Source organism: Papaver somniferum, chromosome 1 (genome assembly GCF_003573695.1).
Source record: "Papaver somniferum cultivar HN1 chromosome 1, ASM357369v1, whole genome shotgun sequence".
Classification (NCBI taxonomy): Eukaryota; Viridiplantae; Streptophyta; class Magnoliopsida; order Ranunculales; family Papaveraceae; genus Papaver; species Papaver somniferum.
In genome coordinates this window covers 90,643,571-90,662,548 of record NC_039358.1, presented here as the reverse complement: position 1 = coordinate 90,662,548, position 18,978 = coordinate 90,643,571, and the positions used below count along the sequence as shown (strand labels likewise).

General features: G+C 36.9%; 3 protein-coding genes, 1 non-coding gene and 1 pseudogene across 5 annotated transcripts; 4 read left to right on the top strand and 1 right to left on the bottom strand.

Annotated features, from left to right (window-relative positions):
- The first annotated feature begins 2,507 nt into the window (after positions 1-2,507).
- On the top strand, positions 2,508-4,642 carry LOC113331157 (annotated as a pseudogene).
- Positions 4,643-4,959: 317 nt separating this feature from the next.
- On the top strand, positions 4,960-10,367 carry LOC113294277 (glucose-6-phosphate isomerase, cytosolic-like). 2 transcript variants are annotated; one of them, XM_026542676.1, is made up of 24 exons: positions 4,960-5,179; positions 5,442-5,501; positions 5,605-5,681; positions 5,785-5,866; positions 5,969-6,016; positions 6,138-6,293; positions 6,377-6,473; positions 6,575-6,617; positions 6,806-6,873; positions 6,974-7,058; positions 7,175-7,223; positions 7,501-7,573; positions 7,697-7,757; positions 8,025-8,091; positions 8,234-8,290; positions 8,370-8,423; positions 8,513-8,641; positions 8,768-8,831; positions 8,970-9,043; positions 9,214-9,267; positions 9,368-9,436; positions 9,594-9,683; positions 9,775-9,882; positions 10,045-10,367. In XM_026542676.1, exons 2-24 carry the CDS (start codon positions 5,451-5,453, stop codon positions 10,093-10,095), a joined length of 1,707 nt encoding a protein of 568 aa, XP_026398461.1. In that variant the 5' UTR covers positions 4,960-5,179; positions 5,442-5,450; the 3' UTR covers positions 10,096-10,367. The 2 variants fall into 2 exon arrangements, with proteins under 2 accessions (XP_026398461.1, XP_026398464.1); XM_026542679.1 differs by lacking the exon at positions 4,960-5,179 and adding an exon at positions 5,205-5,282.
- A 169-nt stretch (positions 10,368-10,536) lies between these two features.
- Positions 10,537-10,607, bottom strand: TRNAG-GCC. Its single transcript has one exon. It is a non-coding gene; the product is annotated as a tRNA-Gly (tRNA).
- Positions 10,608-11,247: 640 nt separating this feature from the next.
- Positions 11,248-14,713, top strand: LOC113294288 (guanine nucleotide-binding protein subunit beta-like). Its single transcript, XM_026542687.1, has 6 exons — positions 11,248-11,717; positions 11,810-11,904; positions 12,706-13,130; positions 13,638-13,992; positions 14,146-14,259; positions 14,384-14,713. The coding sequence occupies exons 1-6, from the start codon at positions 11,612-11,614 to the stop codon at positions 14,417-14,419; spliced, it is 1,131 nt and encodes a 376-aa protein (XP_026398472.1). The 5' UTR covers positions 11,248-11,611; the 3' UTR covers positions 14,420-14,713.
- Positions 14,714-18,172: 3,459 nt separating this feature from the next.
- LOC113347390 (RING-H2 finger protein ATL3-like) lies at positions 18,173-18,706 on the top strand. The gene has a single exon (XM_026591037.1). It carries the CDS (start codon positions 18,173-18,175, stop codon positions 18,704-18,706), a length of 534 nt encoding a protein of 177 aa, XP_026446822.1.
- Positions 18,707-18,978: the final 272 nt, after the last annotated feature.

Here is an 18,978-nt window from a genome sequence, read left to right as displayed (position 1 = left end):
GGGGGTTAGTCAAGTAAGATTAGTAGAGACATTGAGAGACTTTTTATGTAAGAGATTTTGGGTGACTCTCCATGAGTTTAGAGATTTTGAGAGAAATATCACCATTTTAGAGAGACTTTTTTTTAGTCTTTTTATGGTATGTTTTGTAATGAAAGTTTCTAGAAGTCTCTCAAAACCATAAGTCATTGATTTTAAATTTCAAATCAGAGAATTTTGAAGAGTTTTAGAAAGTCACGATCCATTGAAAGAGATTGCTTCAGATTTTGAAAATCTGATCTCTATTGACTAACAAGAGATTTCAAAAGTCTCTAAAATTCTTTCAACATATATACAAATCTCAATTATCTATACGCTGTAAGGTCAAATAATTATTTTGGAAATTCAAGATGTCCTCACTAGTCCTTATGCGGCTCCATCTACACTTGACCAAGAAATGGCAAAGAGATAACTTTTTTGCTTTTAATCGATATTTTCTTTCTAGGGATTGATTCTCCTTACCTTAGATTTTGATTTTAGGAACATGTATAAGGAATATTAACTCCTCTTTCAATTTTGGGTTTTGAGGTTTGGTGGTTGTTTTCTTCATCCAGTTGAAGATCTCTTCAAGGGAAAACCATGTCTCTCTAGAGTGAAAAATCAAATACGATAGAAAGAACAACAACATCAACTCTAACTAAGGAAACAAAGACAGAAGCAATAACAAGACAAAGATCATCAACTACCCCAATTGTTACTAAGACTCCAAAGTCGACTCAGACCAATTCGTCTCGACTCATATCACCTAAGACCGATTGAGAAGATTGTGGTCACTTTAGACACTCTTACTTTTATTTTTGTAGAGATGGTACTTTGTAATCATGTATTCATATTACCACCACTACTTTGGTTACTATCTGTGATACAATTATTGTTATTTGGCTTGTACAACCCTGATTGCATTAGGAAATCTAAATTTAAAAATCAGAGGACATGATATCTACATGTTCTAAGAAACATTGAGTTGGATCTGCTCCAGTCAAGGCCTTGTGCCTTAATACATATTGGTTTTGTCTTCAAAACCAATTTGGCCCGAGATGTTTGTTCATCTTCTTTGCGAGAGAGAAGATCATCTGAAGATGTTATTAGACCCAAAGGGATAAGATTGTTACTCAAGAATTAGTGGAATTACTGCAACTGATATGAATATGTTAAGATCTTGAAAAATCATTATAAGGTTTCCAATTTCTTAAATCAGCAGTATCAGTATATTTACTGAGGTTATTTCTTTGTAGGAAATACCATATGGTCCTAGAAATAATATATTAGAAAAAGTTTGGTCCAGTTGACTCAGTCAACTGTCTGTTTGGTCCTTTTTGGAAAAATATATTATAGTTTGGTCCTAGAAATTATGGTTTGGTCCTAGGGTGACGTCATGGATGATGTAATTGTCATCTTGTAGTGGCAGAAATACCCTTTTAGATTAGGATCATATATATAGTCAAAAGGTAAGAGAGAAGAAATCATTTCTCAGATCTAGTTTCTCTCTCTTCTCGGTCTCTCTCTTTTTCTCCCTGCTACTGCAATTTTTTTAGGGTTTTTTTTTCTTTTGCTGTTGCAATTGTTTTACAGAGATTTGAAGATTAATTTATAATGATGTCGTCGATTAATTTACAGAGATTACAAAGATGAATTTGAAAATTGATTTGATTAGAAGATTTACAAAAATTGATTTTAACTTTTTTTGTTGTTGTCAAAGAAGATGAAGATTGATACGAAGATGATGAAGACGATTTGATGTTGTTACTGTTGTTTGATGACGATCGATGTTGTTGCTGCTGTTGAAATCGATGAAGATGATGAAGAAGATGAAGATTCGTGTGTTTTTTCGTCGTTTTTGTTGTTGCTGCTATTGAAAATGAATGACGACGATGGATTTGATGAAGTTCATTGCTGTTGCTGCTGTTGTTGAAGATGACGAAGAATTTATTTCTGCTGCTGTTGAAGACGACGAAGATGATTAAGATGATGATGTTGCAGTTCATTCCATAAATGAACTCTGTTTTTTTAGGTTTTTATATGAAGTTCATTTCTGGAATGAACTCTGGTTTATGTAGGTGATTTTTGAAAAAAAAATAAGTAGAAATTAACAGGAGTTCATTTTGAAGAATCAACTGCTACAAAAAAATAAATAGAAATTAACACGGAAGGGTACTTTTATCCATTTAATATTTTTAAATAATTATGGACCAAACAGTAAAGGCGTTTTCCTACAGGACCAAACTGACTTGAGACCACCTAAAAAGGGACCAAACGATATTTTTCCTTATTTATTTTCGGGAAAATAAAGATTATTGAGTTACCCCGAAAAATCACCACGGAAGTAAATCGTTGTTTTATCACAACTATCACGATTCGACTCACCGACTTGTTTACTGATTCAACTTACCGATTTTGTTTTTAGCACGATGGATTTTCCGGTTATGAAGGGGCCCCATACTATAGAGTTAGTTACATTTCACAGGAGAGAGAAGGAAAAGAAAATGGCAACAGCAAGAGAAAGAGAGAGAGATCGAGAGCTTCTGATTCCAGTTTCAGGAGTAGCATTACAGGATGATGATGACGGTAGTGGTGGATCAAAATCATCATCTCCTGTTTCTTTATCTCACCATCATTCTGGAAGAGAGGTTTTCCATCTTCCCTTTTCTTTTTTTTCCAATACATCATAACTTAGGGTTTCTTATCAGAAAGAAAAAAAAATCCCGGTGATTCATTGTTACTACTATCAACCGATTCAACGCATTAAATTGGAACCTTGAAATTATAATTGCCCAGACCGTATGCATGTTATTCCATGCATAACTTTCTCGGATCTTCTCTGTATGCATTCATTACAGTATTTTATGTTAGCTGATTTTACCTCACTAGAAAGTTCTTTGGGCCTCTTAGTAGAGTGGTAATAGTAGAGTGGTAATACCAATGTTATGAGTTCGAAACTGGGTGTTTATAGCACGATAGAGTCGAATTGGGACATTTTCATAGATATTGTGTTATGCCTAAACTGAATTAATTCATTGGGCAAAATGTTAATTTTGTATTGCTACCTTGATATTTATGAGGAGCTGGGTAGTTAATTTCTGAATAGATACCGTTTCATTCTTGTAGGCATTTTCTAAAGTTATCAGGAGCTGGGCATCAAAAAAGTTTATGGCAGGATGGTAAGTTTTTTGACGTTTCGACATTCAATTCTTTGTTTCTGTCGATTAAAATTAATACTCTTCTACTTTGGGACAGTTTTGAGTATTGTGAAGATTATCACCTCAAATAAACTGCCTGTAACTCTTATTAATTACACGAAAGTTCTTCGTAACACTATAATATTTTTACAGTGTCTTATAACTTGATGTTTACCTTCATTCCAGTGTTATTCTTCTGCCAATAGCCATCACAGTCTACATAACATGGGGGGTAATCCGTTTTATTGACGGGTTTTTTTCACCAGTTTATGCGCATTTAGGGATCAATATATTCGGTAAGCACTATCTTTTGTTCCAATTCTCTAAAATGTTACTTAGGAGCAACCTGTCCGTTGGGGAAAAAAATAATCGTTGAAGTTATACTTTCATCTGAACCATCTGCATCCACCTTTTTCTAATTTGCCATTTATATTAGGCCTTGGATTTGTCACATCTATCACATTCATCTTCTTAGTTGGTGTGTTCATGTCGTCATGGTGGGGAGCTTCTGTTCTTGGTCTAGGGGAATTGTTTATCAAGAAGATGCCGCTAGTAAGCTATATTTACTAGGCGTCAAAGCAAATAAGCGCTGCGATATCACCAGGTGCATACCTACGTACCACTTTTCTTGCGTGAAGTTCTATAATAGGTACTAAACTATTACGCACCCTCACATAATTCTTCATGCAGAGCAAAATTCTCAGGCATTTAAGGAAGTAGCTATCATACAACATCCACGTGTTGGAGAGTACGCCTTTGGATTCATAACATCGTCTGTGATTCTCCGGAGAAGTGTAGGAGAAGAGGAGCTCTGTTGTGTCTATGTACCCTCCAACCATCTCTATGTTGGGGATATTTTCCTCATAAGCTCCAAGGATATTATGAGACCAAACTTATCTGTTCGAGAAGGGATAGGTGAGATCTAGCTAATTTGTACCGAAGCTACATTTCTCTTACTCCAACATACTCATTTGATTCTGGCTTTCCTCTTTGTTGCAGAAATTGTCATCTCCTTGGGAATGTCTGTACCTCCAATATTAACAGCAGTGGATGCGCAAGCTGCTGTTCCGGCCACAAGAGTTGTTGGCAGAAGCCCAAAATTTGCTATTCCACCTGTATAAAACTAGCTAGATGAGTTGAGGACGATTTCTATCTGTCAATTGATTCAATGTCACAGCAAGATGCGACGAAGTTTCTCGGAGCCAAACACTGGGAGGGAGCGATTAGATGAAATGCGCGCACTTGGAGATACAAAAATTTATAACCATCACCCTCTGCTTCTTATCCTTGTTCTAGTAGTGAAAAGTGTGCTCCACTCAAAAAAAATTGTGATAAAAATGCTACGCTCAAATAATTAGTACTACATGTTGTTTTACTCCTCATGTTAAGAACTTAAGAAAAGCGTATCCACATGTAGGTTAAATTTTTCATCCCACAATAATTTTCAGACTTCGTTTTGTTCCTCTTTCGAACAGAAATCCACATGTGACATGTGTCACATATATAGCTGACTCCTACCGATGAGCTTGGTTGTATTGTACTCTTGCCACTCATGTGACTACCAGCTAACACGTATTTACAACTTTGAGCAAAAACTAAGCTGTAGAGGCAATAAGACCACACCACGTACTTACGGAACATCAGTGAATCACAGCCATCCAATTTCTTGAAAAGATTATATCTACAGACCATCTCCGCAGATTTTGTCCTAAAAAAACCTAGGGGCGTGGAAAGTGCCATTAACAATGTCCCACAGAAACGAAGCACTAAAAATAGAATATTATTTTCTTATTCCCTAATCCAACCTCAAAATATTAAAAAAAATGTTCTGAGGAATATAATTTTTGCAGTTTCCAAGAGAATTCACGAAATAACTTATTGAGCTGAAAAGAGATCAATTTATCCGGTTTGAAGCAAACATTCATCATCATCCACAGAACAAGATAGAGATATTCTCCTAATTTCAGGTATACAATACACGATCCCCGTATCTACTTTCTATCTGTCTCTAAGATTTAATCTAATCTAAACTTTTCCACCAAGAAATTTGAGCTGTTCTTGTTCTTGAAGGTGGTTTTTACATACAGAAATTTGAGCTAGCAATTTGATATTAATATTTAGAAGCTAAGTTGTTTTTCATTGTTTGAAACAAGATTTATATGTCAATCAAGTTTTGGTGTTTCTAATTGTAACTAAGTAATTTATTTGTTTTTGTGTTAAAATTTGCAGATTCTAATAATGGCTTCTTCAACTCTTATTTGTGAAACCCAACCTTGGAAAGCTTTAAAGGTACAATGATCCTATTTAATGATATTTGAATTTTATTGAGATGGGTATTTCAAGTTTGGTTTAACTGATGAATATGTTCATTTATCTGTTATTTGGCGTATAGGCTCATGTTGAAGATATTAAAAAGACTCATTTACGTGATTTGATGGGTGACTCAGAACGCTGCAAATCCATGATGCTGTATGACATTCCTTATTTTCAATTTTACTCTTGTTATTGGTGATTCTATTGATTGTTTGGTTTAATGGTGAGGTTATCGGTTGAGTTTTGTTTGGTATTGCAGGGAGTTTGATGGGTTGTTTTTGGATTACTCGAGGCAATGTGGTAATCAGGACACCATGGCAAAACTGTTGGAGCTGGCTGAGGTGGGTTTAGCTAATCCTCTTACCGATTTTTTTTTCTTTTTGAGGAGACATATTGATAGTTTTCAGTAGTTTTGATGGCACTACTCTATGTTTACACTGTAGGCAGCACATCTCAAAGAAAAAATTGGCAAAATGTATAGCGGAGAACATGTAAGTTGACATCCATCCTGGCTATTCAAATCCAGTTGAGAATATTGAAGTTTAGTTAGACTATTGGCAACCTCAAGCTTGTAATGCTATTTCAGTTCTGATTGTTGGATGGTGCCAACAGATAAACAACACCGAGGATAGATCTGTTCTTCACGTGGCTCTACGTGCTCCAAGAGATGCTGTTATGTCCAGTGATGGTATAAATGTAGTTCCAGAGGTTTGGAAGGTTTTGGACAAGATCAACGAGTTCAGTGAAAAAATTCGCAGTGGCTCTTGGGTAATACTAATTTATTTATATTTGTATCGATACGACTTGATTTTAATCTTAAACTTAAAGATATTGATAGGAAAATTTGACAGATTGGAGCCACGGGGAAGGCATTGAAAGATGTTGTTGCTGTTGGTATTGGAGGCAGCTTTTTAGGTCCCCTCTTTGTACACACTGCACTTCAGACAGGTTTGTTTGTGTTGTGCACTCTTATCTATTGAAGTTGTGAGATATCTTGTTGTGCAACTTGTTGATAATCAATTTTTTTTTCTTACATCATATATTTGTAGATTCGGAGGCTGTGGCCTGTGGAAAAGGACGCCAGTTGCGTTTGTAAGTAGTCAAATTGTGATTCCCGTCCTGTGTGTTTTCATTTTCACGAACATCGTGCGTAGGGGGATTCATATTCTTGGGAAAGGATTTGATTGTGCAGATCCGATGTTACTTTGTGGCTTTGCCTTCTGATTAACCAGAAGACTTATAAGTTTTCCGTGTTCCTGATTTTATCAACTTTTCTGCAGTCTCGCAAATGTGGATCCAGTTGATGTTGCAAAGAGTATCGCAGGGTTGAACCCTGAAACCACCTTGGGTTAGCATCAATCTTTTTAACTTATATGATACTTCTGTTTTTTTTGCAACATGTCTCGGTTCTTATCCTATATGTTGCTGTTTCTTGTGGTAAATTTCAGTTGTGGTGGTCTCAAAGACATTTACAACAGCTGAGACCATGTTGAATGCTCGCACACTGAGGGAGTGGATTTCAGCTGCTCTTGGGTTAGTGCTGCAATAGTATAACACACTAGTGGCAGAGATGCAGTCTTAGACTAATATAAATATTTTGCTTGCACCTTGTCACTAGATATTAAGCAGTTATGTCTAAATATTTTCAGGCCTCAGGCTGTTGCAAAGCATATGGTGGCAGTCAGCACCAATCTTGCGGTATGTCCACATTAATCCCGGCCCTTCTTTTTGACATACTGTTCTTGCAATTTTCTGTGTTTATTCTCCTTACTAGTGAAAAACCATGCCTTTTAATTATCTGATCTAGTAATGTTTGTCTACCTCAGATTTTTAATTAATGACTCTCGTCTCATATCCTTTTCAGTTTATTCTTTATAATTTATATGACAAGAAACATGGATTTCAGTCCTTAATAATGCTTTATTTGGTGTTCTCTATATTCTTTCTGCACTCATTAAATTTCTTTCCGATGCAGCTTGTTGAGCAGTTCGGTATTGACCCTAATAATGCTTTTGCTTTCTGGGATTGGGTTGGAGGTCGATATAGTGGTAACGTCATACATTACATCTTCTAAATACCATGTTTTACTTGCTGTTGGAGTTATTTGCTTATCTGTCTAGGGAGTTTTGCTTAAACACAGGAATCTTATAGGTTACTTTTTTTTATTGCAGTTTGTAGTGCTGTTGGAGTATTACCTCTGTCTCTCCAATACGGATTCCCTCTTGTTGAAAAGTATGTTGCTCCTATCTTTAAATTATCCTGTGCTGGTTTTGCTATTTGTTGGGGTACAAGCTCGAATTCAGTTGCCTCTGAAATTTTGGATTTTTTTGACATGCCTCCTGGTCCATCCTTTTCATTTCTTCAATAGGACTAAATCGCACTTTTGTCTCAGACTTGTAGTTAATCTGTAACAATTAGTACAACTCTACAAGGATAAAACTATCTCGAATTGAAGTATCAAACTAATATTTCTAGTGGATTTGTGGCTTCTTCTTGAAGGTTTTTAAAAGGAGCTTCCAGCATCGATAAGCATTTCAATTCAGCACCTTTTGAGAAAAACATACCTGTAAGTTTGCCCAAGTAGTCACTATTAATGTTATTTTTATTTGGATTTGGGTGGCTAATCAAGGTAACCATTCATATAGAACAGTAAATAAGGTACCTTCTTACGGTTATTTTTATGTTACTCATGCTTGATTCTGGAACAGGTACTTTTAGGTTTATTGAGTGTTTGGAATGTTTCGTTTCTTGGATACCCTGCAAGAGTAAGTATATCTTTTTTTTACTGGTTTAACTAACCCATAGGTTTTGTTTGACACTCCTAACTTCTCCGTGTTCCTCCAGGCCATCTTGCCTTACTGTCAAGCACTAGAGAAGTTCGCTCCCCATATCCAACAGGCATGTGTTAACAGTGTTAGGGCTATAACATTACTCTCCAGAGGGTTTTTCTCCAGGTATTAAGTGTGATGGCGTGACTGCTCTTGCAGGTTAGCATGGAGAGCAATGGCAAAGGTGTATCAATTGATGGTGTTCCTCTTCCTTTCGAGGCAGGCGAAATTGATTTTGGTGAGCCAGGTACAAACGGACAGCACAGCTTTTACCAGCTAATTCATCAGGTAAAATTGGATGTTTTCTATCCACAGTTTTCGAAATGCTACTTCTGGATCCTTATGCTTGCTTGAGTTTATTCTCAAGGCCAAACTAGAGTTGTATCTCAGATCAAGTTTTCTTGAAACTTTCAGGGACGCGTGATTCCTTGTGATTTTATTGGTGTTGTTAAGAGTCAGCAACCTGTGTACCTGAAAGGTACTACCCTAACAACAGTTCCCTTAAGAATAAATGTCTTATCAAAAGGCTTATCTTACAGAGTGTAGAAGTGATACTCTTAGATATATATATTATGAGTCATGATTATTTATTTGGTTGAGTTTCTTTGCTTTGCAGGGGAAGTGGTGAGCAACCACGACGAATTAATGTCTAACTTCTTTGCACAGCCAGACGCTCTTGCTTATGGGAAGGTAAGCTATTGCCTCAGACATGTATTCATGATATAAACTTAAGTTGTTTAGGTTTTTCGTTTAAAAGTTTTTGCTCTGCAGATTAATACAACATATGTTTTATGTTGAATTTTAGCCTTGTTTTGTGTTCCAAGTGCCTGGAAATTTGACACAAGTTGCTTTTACTGTAGACCGCCGAACAATTGCTTGGAGAAAAGGTCCCTCAGCATCTTGTTCCTCACAAGGTGTTACTTTCAATCTATAGCATTCTAAATTCTTTCATTTGTGTTTCAAGCTAAACAAGCTCTACTGTTCATAACACTTCATTCTTTTTTCGGTATGCAGACCTTCTCTGGCAACCGTCCATCACTCAGCCTTCTACTTCCTTCTCTGAACGCGTACAACGTTGGACAGGTTTGTCACCAGTTGAGCTTTAGGGCTATCTAATTCTTAGTTTTTTGCATTTTTTCCTTTCAGTATAATCTCTTAAATTATAAAATTTTTGAAATTATGTAATATTTGCTCTCGTCTGTATGTGTAACATAGCTTCTTATTTTTGTGTTGCTTTCAGTTGCTGGCTATCTATGAGCACAGAGTTGCAGTGGAAGGTTTCGTATGGGGGATTAATTCTTTTGATCAATGGGGAGTCGAATTAGGAAAGGTATGATGCTTCAACTCTGCTGAGATGCTTTCTGTTTCTCTGCTTCTTTTTTTAATTAATAGAATTAAGTTTGTTTATCTATCTACTGCAGTCACTTGCTTCCCAAGTTAGGAAACAACTTAACAAGGCACGCACAAACGGAGAACCAGTCGAGGGGTTCAATTACAGTACCAGAACTTTGCTAACAAAATATCTTGAGGTAAGGAAGGATTAGTGCGTAGTGCTTGTTATTATGGACTTGCACTAGGATGTTTCTCTTGGGCAAAATGTTTCTTCCATTATGCCTTGATTGTGTGATGAAGATTCAGGAACCATATGATGCGACTTTTGACTAAAAACATTTATGCTCCATAACTTGCAGGGAAATTCAGATGTCCCTTCCGAGCCAGTCACTCTGCTACCAAAAATATAGAGACAGTTTAAAAGACAAGAATTCCCAAAGATGGGATGATATATAGAATATATGCTGAGGTTCACCACATATGCTCCAGTTTATGAGAAATCTTGAAACTTTTTTCATGCGTCTCATTGATACAATTAGGGGCTTTAATTGTATCAGAAAAATAATTTACATACAGTTTTGGAACTCATTTTCCAGTTGGTTTTTTCCCCAAACATGAGTCCAGAATTGTAATTTTAATAGAATGTTGAAGTTTCCAAGTGAGACTTTTCCTTTGGTTTTCAGATCGAAAACTGCGTTTAGGTGTGCATGTTTTAGTTAGTTACTTTATTAAAGCATACACCGGAAGTCTACATAGGAAAGAAAAAAAATAGATGCCATTGACTTGGCCTGGGTCAGTTTGAGATTTTCTTAACGGGGAAAAGCAAAAAAAAAAAAAAAACAAAACAAAATTGCACCAGACGGGAATCGAACCCGGGTCTGTACCGTGGCAGGGTACTATTCTACCACTAGACAACTGGTGCTGTTGTGCCAATGTGGTGATACCGGTTATATTACATGACTGTTGGAACTTTAATAGTTCGAAAAACTGGAATCTTTTGTGGGGATTTGGGTACGTTCGGATCATCTTTTGTTAATGTTGTTCGATTGTGACACAGACAGCAGCAGGTCTGGGGTAGGTAGCATTGAATGACCCTCCATAGTCTGCGTTTGTATCTTCATTTCTTAATTTCCGGAAAAGAATCGTAAAAAAAGAATGGGCCTGATGTGAAAATACTATCCAACCATGTCAGTAGTATTCTGAGTAAATGAATGAATTACTGGATTTCGTTTAGATAGTCATCACGTCAAGTTTTCTCTGCAAATACTGTCTGCTTCCCGGCTTTCATGTTTTTGTTTATTATTTTTCATTTTTAATAATAGCTTGTATCGTACGGGGCAGAATAGAAGCCCAGTAATAATTTCAACCACGAGTTACTAGTTGCCTGCCTTCCATTTGCAGAATAAGGCAAGATTGCCAATAGGGGCACCACCAATCCAATGTAAAAGCAGAACACCTTCACACCAAAACCCAACAACAACCACCGAAAGTACGGCGGCACGACTAACCCCAATAACGTGGGGTCCAACGACAGCAGTAATTCAATCTGGTCTGGATTGTGGGTCCACAGCTAGTCTTCTTCTGTCTGTCAACCGTCAGATCGCTTGATCATTGTACATAAGGTCTTCTCCTTTCTCTCTCTCTCTGAAACCATTTCATGGTTCCGTCCTCCATCATCATCATCATCATCATCATCATCATCATCATCATCATTTACTTCTTCTTCTCCTCAAAACCTAAACCCCCTTTTAACAATTTCCTCTTCATTTCTTGAATATTTTGTTTATCTCTTCTTCTCAAAAAATTTAGGTTATAATTGATTTTGATTGGAAGGTTCCTTTGTGATGATTACCTTGTAGAATTTTTGGTATCTCTCTGGTGGAGTAGCTATTTTTGGTGTTTGGTTTTAGGGTTTTTTTTTGAGAGATGTCAGTTGCAGAACTTAAAGAGCGGCATGTAGCTGCAGCAGCAACTGTAAATTCACTTAGAGAACGATTGAAGCAGAAAAGACTTCTTCTACTTGATACAGATGGTACTTTATTACTTCAAAGTTTCAAACTTTAGACCTAAATTTTTGAATTTTGGGATTTTTTACCTGATGTGTGGGTTTTTGATCTTTCGCAGTTGCTGGGTATTCGAGATTACAAGGAAGAAGTGCGATTAGCTTTGGACCTACTGATCTGGTGTGTTGCAGAACATTGCAAGGACACACTGGAAAGGTATGTGTTAGTCTTAATTTTTAGAATTTCTTTTCTATTGATAGGTTTTGTTTGATAAGTTATGCCTAAATTGTGAAACCTTATTTTATCAATTGGGAAGAAAGGGAAAATCAGTATCAGACATGTATTCTTGAAATTAAACCTTGTACGACTGTTTAGGTTGATCCTGGTTTATTGTGTACACAACCCCGACAAATACATAACTGGGAAAATTGCAAATTGTAGTTAATAGAGACATCATTTTGGTCAGATGAATTACTTTGTTTAAGGGGCTTTGCTTTTTTAGGATTTAGAAAACATAGATTCAAGTGACCAACTAGTTCGATTGCTTAAGCCTACACGATAAGAAAAAGTCTTCCTAATTTGCCATAGTGGAGTTTCACCTGGCTTGCTTGTTGAAGGAAACAGTAATTCTGTGATATTAAGCAGGTAGTTTAGCAATTTCACTCTGATGGGTTATTTTCATCTGGACACTTGTGCTGATTAGAATAGTTTTTGAACTCCATTATCTTTCTTTCTCGAAACGGCGGAAAGAGATATAGGCACTTTTAAATAGGTGCCCATGGGAGGTGTAATCTCTTTCACTGTTTTGGGGGCATCATTTTCATTAATAGTAACAGTAACCTTCAGATTTGATATGCTTCAAACTTCGTATCCTTATTTCCCTTTATACTATTTACTTTGTTAGGTTTTAAAACTTGAACTTGCATATTTACTTTTTGCTCTGGTTTTTATGTGACACCAACTTCTGATTGTTAAGCATGCATAGAGTTCCAATGTTGTTTGGTATAATTCTGCTAGGTTTATTCATTGGATTGGACTCCTGAGAAGAACAGAATTGTCAGTGCATCACAAGATGGAAGGTTAATCGTATGGAATGCTCTAACAAGCCAGAAAATACATGCAATAAAGCTACCCTGTGCATGGGTCATGACATGTGCCTTCTCGTCTAGCGGCCAGACTGTTGCGAGTGGTGGCCTTGATAGTGTCTGCACTATCTTCAATCTTAATTCACCAATTGACAAGGATGGGAATCTTCCGGTATCAAGAATACTTAGTGGACACAAGGGTTATGTATCATCGTGTCAGTATGTTCCGGATGATGACACACACTTAATAACAAGCTCTGGTGATCAGACATGTGTTTTATGGGATGTTACTACAGGACAGAGAATTTCCGTCTTTGGAGGTGAATTCCCATCCGGGCACACTGGCGATGTTTTGAGGTATATTTTAATTGGTATTGACGTGCTGCTTATCTTCCAATTCCTGAGAGTACTAGAATTTTTTTTTGATGTTTGCATTCAGATCTAGTAGTTTGCTATCAGATCTAGTATTTGGTGAATTAATCTTTCTTTAGTTTGTCGCAAGGAATGCCTTCGTCCATTGTTGGCGACCGGTAAATTCTTCTCCAACTCGGATTTTGTCTAGGTGGCAGTTTAGTTATAAGAAACTTTTATTCTAGTATAGGTCCATAAAAGTTTATAACACCTTTTTAATTTATTTGTAAATATGATTAGAGATGGGTTATCGAACTCATGGGTTAGCATGAAAGCCAATCCAGAGTTTTACTCAAATATGTTTTAGTTAAGAATATGTCAGTAGTTTCCTTCTTATTCAAAATACATTCTTATGTAGGGTGATGGTAGCTATCCATTTTATTTAAATTACGTTGTTGATCTTGCATGCGTATCTCCTGATTAGACTGTGTTTTGGACTGTATTTTTTCTCAGTGTTTCGATTAATGGATCAAACTCAAAGATTTTTGTCTCTGGTTCATGTGATGCAACTGCTCGATTGTGGGACACACGTATTGCAAGTCGAGCAGTACGGACATATCATGGTCACGATGGAGATGTGAATACTGTTAAATTTTTCCCGGATGGGCAGAGATTTGGAACTGGCTCGGACGATGGTACATGCAGGTTGTTTGACATGAGGACTGGACACCAGCTCCAGGTTTATCAACAACCTGGAGGTATTGATGTTCCTACTGTGACTTCTATTGCGTTCTCATCATCAGGCAGGCTCTTGTTTGCTGGATATTCCAATGGGGATTGCTTCGTGTGGGATACTTTGTTAGCAAAGGTACGAGTTTTTGAATACATCAGATCTCCCAAGGGTTGTAATCATTCTTCTATTCAGTGTACATTTCAGATCCTTTCTAGTGAATCGTGTAGGTAAATAACATTTGTTAGCAAATAAGAAAGTTCATGTTTTCGTATGTTTTTGTCTTTTTAGGTTGTTCATAACTTGGGTTCTCTGCAAACCTCACACGAGGGTCGGATAACCTGTTTGGGGTTGTCAGCTGATGGGAGTGCGTTGTGTACAGGAGGTTGGGATAGGAATCTCAAGGTAAAATAGTCTGTTCATCTACTGAAGCAACTATTTTGCACATCCAACCTACTTCATGCGCAGAAACTTACTACTGACGAAAGTTGCTGATATTATTCACTTTGTTTGGCTGTCCTTTGTGTAGATTTGGGCTTTTGGAGGGCTGCGAAAGGTGACTTAAATTGCCAAATAGGAAACAAGTGCTATGCTCATAACCAACCGGCAAGCAGGTCTCGCACTCCCCCACAATTAATTATCTTAACTTGTAGAAGGATCCTCCATTTGTTTATTGGGAGTGTGATTGAAAGTATTTGTTGAGTTTATGTAACAATTCCCCATATTGGTAGGGGAAGCGTTTTGAGAGAGGAAAAAGCAGAGAAGTTCCTCTTGCTATTGTTGTATCAGCACGGGGGTTTGTTTATGTTAAACTGTGTTCCTTTACTAGCTACAAATGTTATCCGATTAGTGAGACAAATCCATGTGAAAATGTTCAGCACAAAGCATCCTGGTACGAAAATAAGTACAAGTGGTCTAGCCTCAATGACTACTGGGCTAGTCAGCTACAGCACACAGCTGCGAGACACTAAAGTGTGTTTATTTTTTGCTGACTCGGCGCTTGAATCTGACTCGGTCCTGGCTCGGCTCGAGTCAGATGTAAGACCGTTTGTTTTTTTTTTTATTTTAAGTTAGATCTGACTGGCGATATGATTCAAACCTAATCCCTGACTCTGACCATTTGAGTCAGGGAAGAAAATACCCCTGATTCATGGGATCAAAGTACTGACTCACATATTTTTAAGTCAGATAAGTTACATCTGACTCACAAAATAAATATATCGAGTCAGATCCAGATGAATCAGGTGATATCAATTAGATTCAGACTAGTCAGTTGGGTGAAAACAAACAAGGTGACTTCAGTTGCCAAGAATAGATATGGAGCTGAAATTGACACTGATGAGGTGTTTCAAAGTGCGGTATTAGTTTATTTACCATGTAGTCCACAAATATTCAAATAATACTAAAAAATGTTGTCCACAAAGACGTTGGATTTCCCGCTGCCTTATGAATACTAGAAGACATGGTTAGATCAGGTTTACCATATCCATTAAAATTGTTGCCTATATATATATATATATATATATATATATATATATATATGAATAATGCACATACATTTTACCTCCATTGCTTTCCACAAAAACGTAGATCACTCTTTTGTTCTGGATAAGTACAATTTTTGCTCCACATGTTGTCGAATACATCAATAAGCATTTTGGTGAACTTAGGTGCTTGGGTATCTCTTATAGCCGTCTTCTATATTACATTTTTTCACTGCACACGTTGGTGGTGTTGTGGTGGTGGGCGAAGACATGATATTGAGAACCCATCACCACCACCACCTTCACATACAAGCCAACAGCAACGACGTTCGATTTCTCATCATCATCATCGCCATGGTTCAAATCCGGCGCGTATTAATCCTTGTGATATTCCACAACATATCACCATAGTAGGAAACAAGAGTGTTAACGATGATCATCTCGGTGTGTCAAGCAGAGAGATAATTACCACGACTGCAGAACCTCATCCTAGAAGCTGTAGCAGTTTGCAATTATCTTCTTTGCAGGCTTCTCAACAGAGAGCGCCACCTTCGGGATATCGACTTTCTGTAACTGAGGGGTCATCAGAATGCCCAATTTGCTGGGAAGCTTTACAGCATCAAGGTGACGTAGGAGGGAACGACAGTAACAGTAGTTGCAGTGAACCATGTATAATTAATAAGTGTAAGCACATGTTTCATGTTAGTTGCATCTACCGGTGGATGATATCTGGTCACTCGAAGCAAACTACCTGCCCTGTTTGCAGAGTTGTTATAGCATTCGAATGATCAAAGTTTGTCAACTAGGTACTGGTTGATGATCTTTTCTTTTTTATTGTATAGTAATTTTGACTAACTATAAATTGAATCAAGTCCCAATCAGTACGTTTGCTGTGTCCCTTTTCCTTATCGGTTTAAAGTCATCTAGGCTAAGTTCTAATAAATGTATCCCCAGTGAAAACTACACTTTCGCATGGGATTTGATACCAGCAGCTATACTTTGGAGGATATGGAAAGAGCGTAATGGAAGAATCTTTCAAGTTAATCTTATTTTGTAATTAGAGTAGTAATCATCATCAATAGGTGTAAGAAGAACACATGTTTCATGTCAATAATATCTATGCATGGATGAAAAAGCAAGACATTCGAACCAAAATAGCATGCGAATTTGCAGAGTTAACTCACCATGCTGTTTCATAATTCATCATCAATAGTATTGATATTTTCTTTGTTGATCATTGATTTTTTTAAAAGGTTTTATGCAGTTTATGGTATAGTAACTTTATGAAATTTTAATTAACACGTTCGCTGAGACTTTTTGTTTAGTAGGAAAGGTACGAGCTTTTCAAGAAAAACCAAAACTTCTAAAGTTTTGATAGTGCCTGAATTTTGTAGACGTAGGGTTTCTTGTTGCCTTATGAATACCAGGAGACCTGGTTAGATCAGGATTCTGTTTACCATATCCATTAAAATTGTTGTCTTCTATATATATATGTATGAATATGCACATACATCTCCTCTCCATTACTTCTGAAATTTTGCTCCACAAGTAGTCAGACACATCAATAAGTATTTTGTGGAACATAGGTGCTTGGGTATCTCTTATAGCGGTCGTCTATATCACATTTTGGCACTGCACACGTTGTTGTTGTGGTGGTGGAGGGCCAAGCTATGATATCGAGAACCCCCCGCCGCCACCACCTTCACATACACGCCAACAGCAACAACGTTCGATTTCTCATCATCATCGCAATGGTTCAAATCCAGCACATGTTAATCCTTGTGATATGCAACAACATATCACGATAGTAGCTAACGAGGGTGTTAACGATGATCATCTCGAAGTATCAAGCAGAGAGATTACCACTACAGAACCTTATCCTAGTTTGCAATTAGCTTCCTTGCAGGATTCTCAACAGAGAGCACCGCCTTCCTACCATCAACATTCAGGACAAGAATACCACTAGCTGCTTGAGGATTTACGCATCATTGAAACATAGGTAATTAGCTAGAGTTATTTTATTTTATTTTATTTTTGTAAACAATCAATAGGGGATAGGTGTAAGAACACAGGTTTCATGTCAATTATGTCTATGTACGGATGAATGCTAGACATTCGAACAAAAAAATTCAAAGCATCTATGATTTTCATGCTGCTTTTTACTATGTTTACGTGGGTAGTTGTCTTTTATTTTATTTTTTGAAGCATGTTGTTGGAGTCCAATCCTTTGGTTCTTGGGCTAAATTCGTTATTGTTTAGATGTTCCTTAAACATGAATATGATACAAGTAATGCACTAATCGCATAAGAAATCATACAACTATACGTACTCAAAATTGCAAAAAAATAAAATAAATAACACGGCCAAATAGGAGGAGGCGTTATTGGTCCAGGGGATCAGGGCACAGCCAAGCGTCAGTATGGAGGACAAATATATAGCACCCCTCAAAGATAATGATAAGAATAAAAAATAGGATCAACTAAACTTCCTAGAAAGATGGAAGTCCAAAAGATATGATATCAAGATTCGGTGCAGTTTGTTTGCTTTGCTACTGCATCATCTCTATATGTACTGTATTAGGGAATAATAACACTGGCTAGTTTCTAGGTATGCTTATTGACTTAGCCATAAGCTTTCCACGTATATGTTTTAATCACCAAAACTCTCACAAAAAACAGATCAGAAATCTCACAAACTTGGTTTCAAAAAAAAAAAAACTCTCTCAAAATTTTCAATCATGACTGATTTTTCCATTCCATGAAACCGATACGTTTAGGGTTTTTTTAAGAAGCACTGGACTCATTCAAGTATCTCTCTCTTTCTAGATTCTGATCATGTCTACTGACGGAAGAGCTCCATCACCCTCTCCTCTTCTTTCTCCTCTTCCTCCTCCTCCTCTTCCACATGCTAGCAACGCTCTCAGCACCTTGGCAATCATTGTAATATTCATACTATGCCCGTGTTGTTGTTGCTACTGGTGTAACAAGAACAAAGGACCACAACAACAACAACAAGCAGAACAACGATCTATCACAGAGCTACAACAACAATATCGAAGTAATATCAGTGATGATCATCATATTGTCATTAGTACTGCAATTGTAGAGTTAGCTCCACGGCCAAGGAAAACTCTACCATCTGATCAGAGTAGATTCATCGAGATTGGGACGTCTTTGCCATCTGAATGCGCTATATGCTTAGAAGATATACGAGGAGATAAAGCCAAGCAGGGTGCGGGAAATCGTAAAATATGTATGATGCCTCAGTGCAAACATATGTTTCATGTTGATTGCATTCACAATTGGGTGACATCTGAAGAAGATAATAATGCCATTCATACTTGCCCTATTTGTAGAGCTTCCATATGATTACTATCACTAGCTAGCTCATTAGATAGATCACGTCACCATTGATTTGTTAGAGTTATATATTTCACTTAGAAACCTATATATATTTAGCCAGCCTAATTTAATTTACCCAATTAGCTGTTTTTTATTTATTAATTACAAAATTAATTCTAATTTAACTTGCACATTTTGAGATTAACTAATTATTTTTTATTTGTATTTGTTAATTTTAACATCAGAGTCCATACATTTTGTTGAGGTGGTTATATTGTGTTTTGTTTCTTAGTTTGTGT

Bases quoted from the DNA above. Each gene is read 5' to 3' on its own strand.
- LOC113294288 (XM_026542687.1), top strand. From the start codon at position 11,612: ATGTCAGTTGCAGAACTTAAAGAGCGGCATGTAGCTGCAGCAGCAACT. The intron at 13,993-14,145 runs GTACGAGTTTTT...TTGTCTTTTTAG, and splicing joins GGGATACTTTGTTAGCAAAG to GTTGTTCATAACTTGGGTTC. The intron at 14,260-14,383 runs GTAAAATAGTCT...TCCTTTGTGTAG, and splicing joins GTTGGGATAGGAATCTCAAG to ATTTGGGCTTTTGGAGGGCT.
- LOC113294277 (XM_026542676.1), top strand. From the start codon at position 5,451: ATGGCTTCTTCAACTCTTATTTGTGAAACCCAACCTTGGAAAGCTTTA. The intron at 7,574-7,696 runs GTAACGTCATAC...TTTTTATTGCAG, and splicing joins GGTTGGAGGTCGATATAGTG to TTTGTAGTGCTGTTGGAGTA. The intron at 8,092-8,233 runs GTAAGTTTGCCC...ATTCTGGAACAG, and splicing joins CTTTTGAGAAAAACATACCT to GTACTTTTAGGTTTATTGAG.
- LOC113347390 (XM_026591037.1), top strand. From the start codon at position 18,173: ATGTCTACTGACGGAAGAGCTCCATCACCCTCTCCTCTTCTTTCTCCT.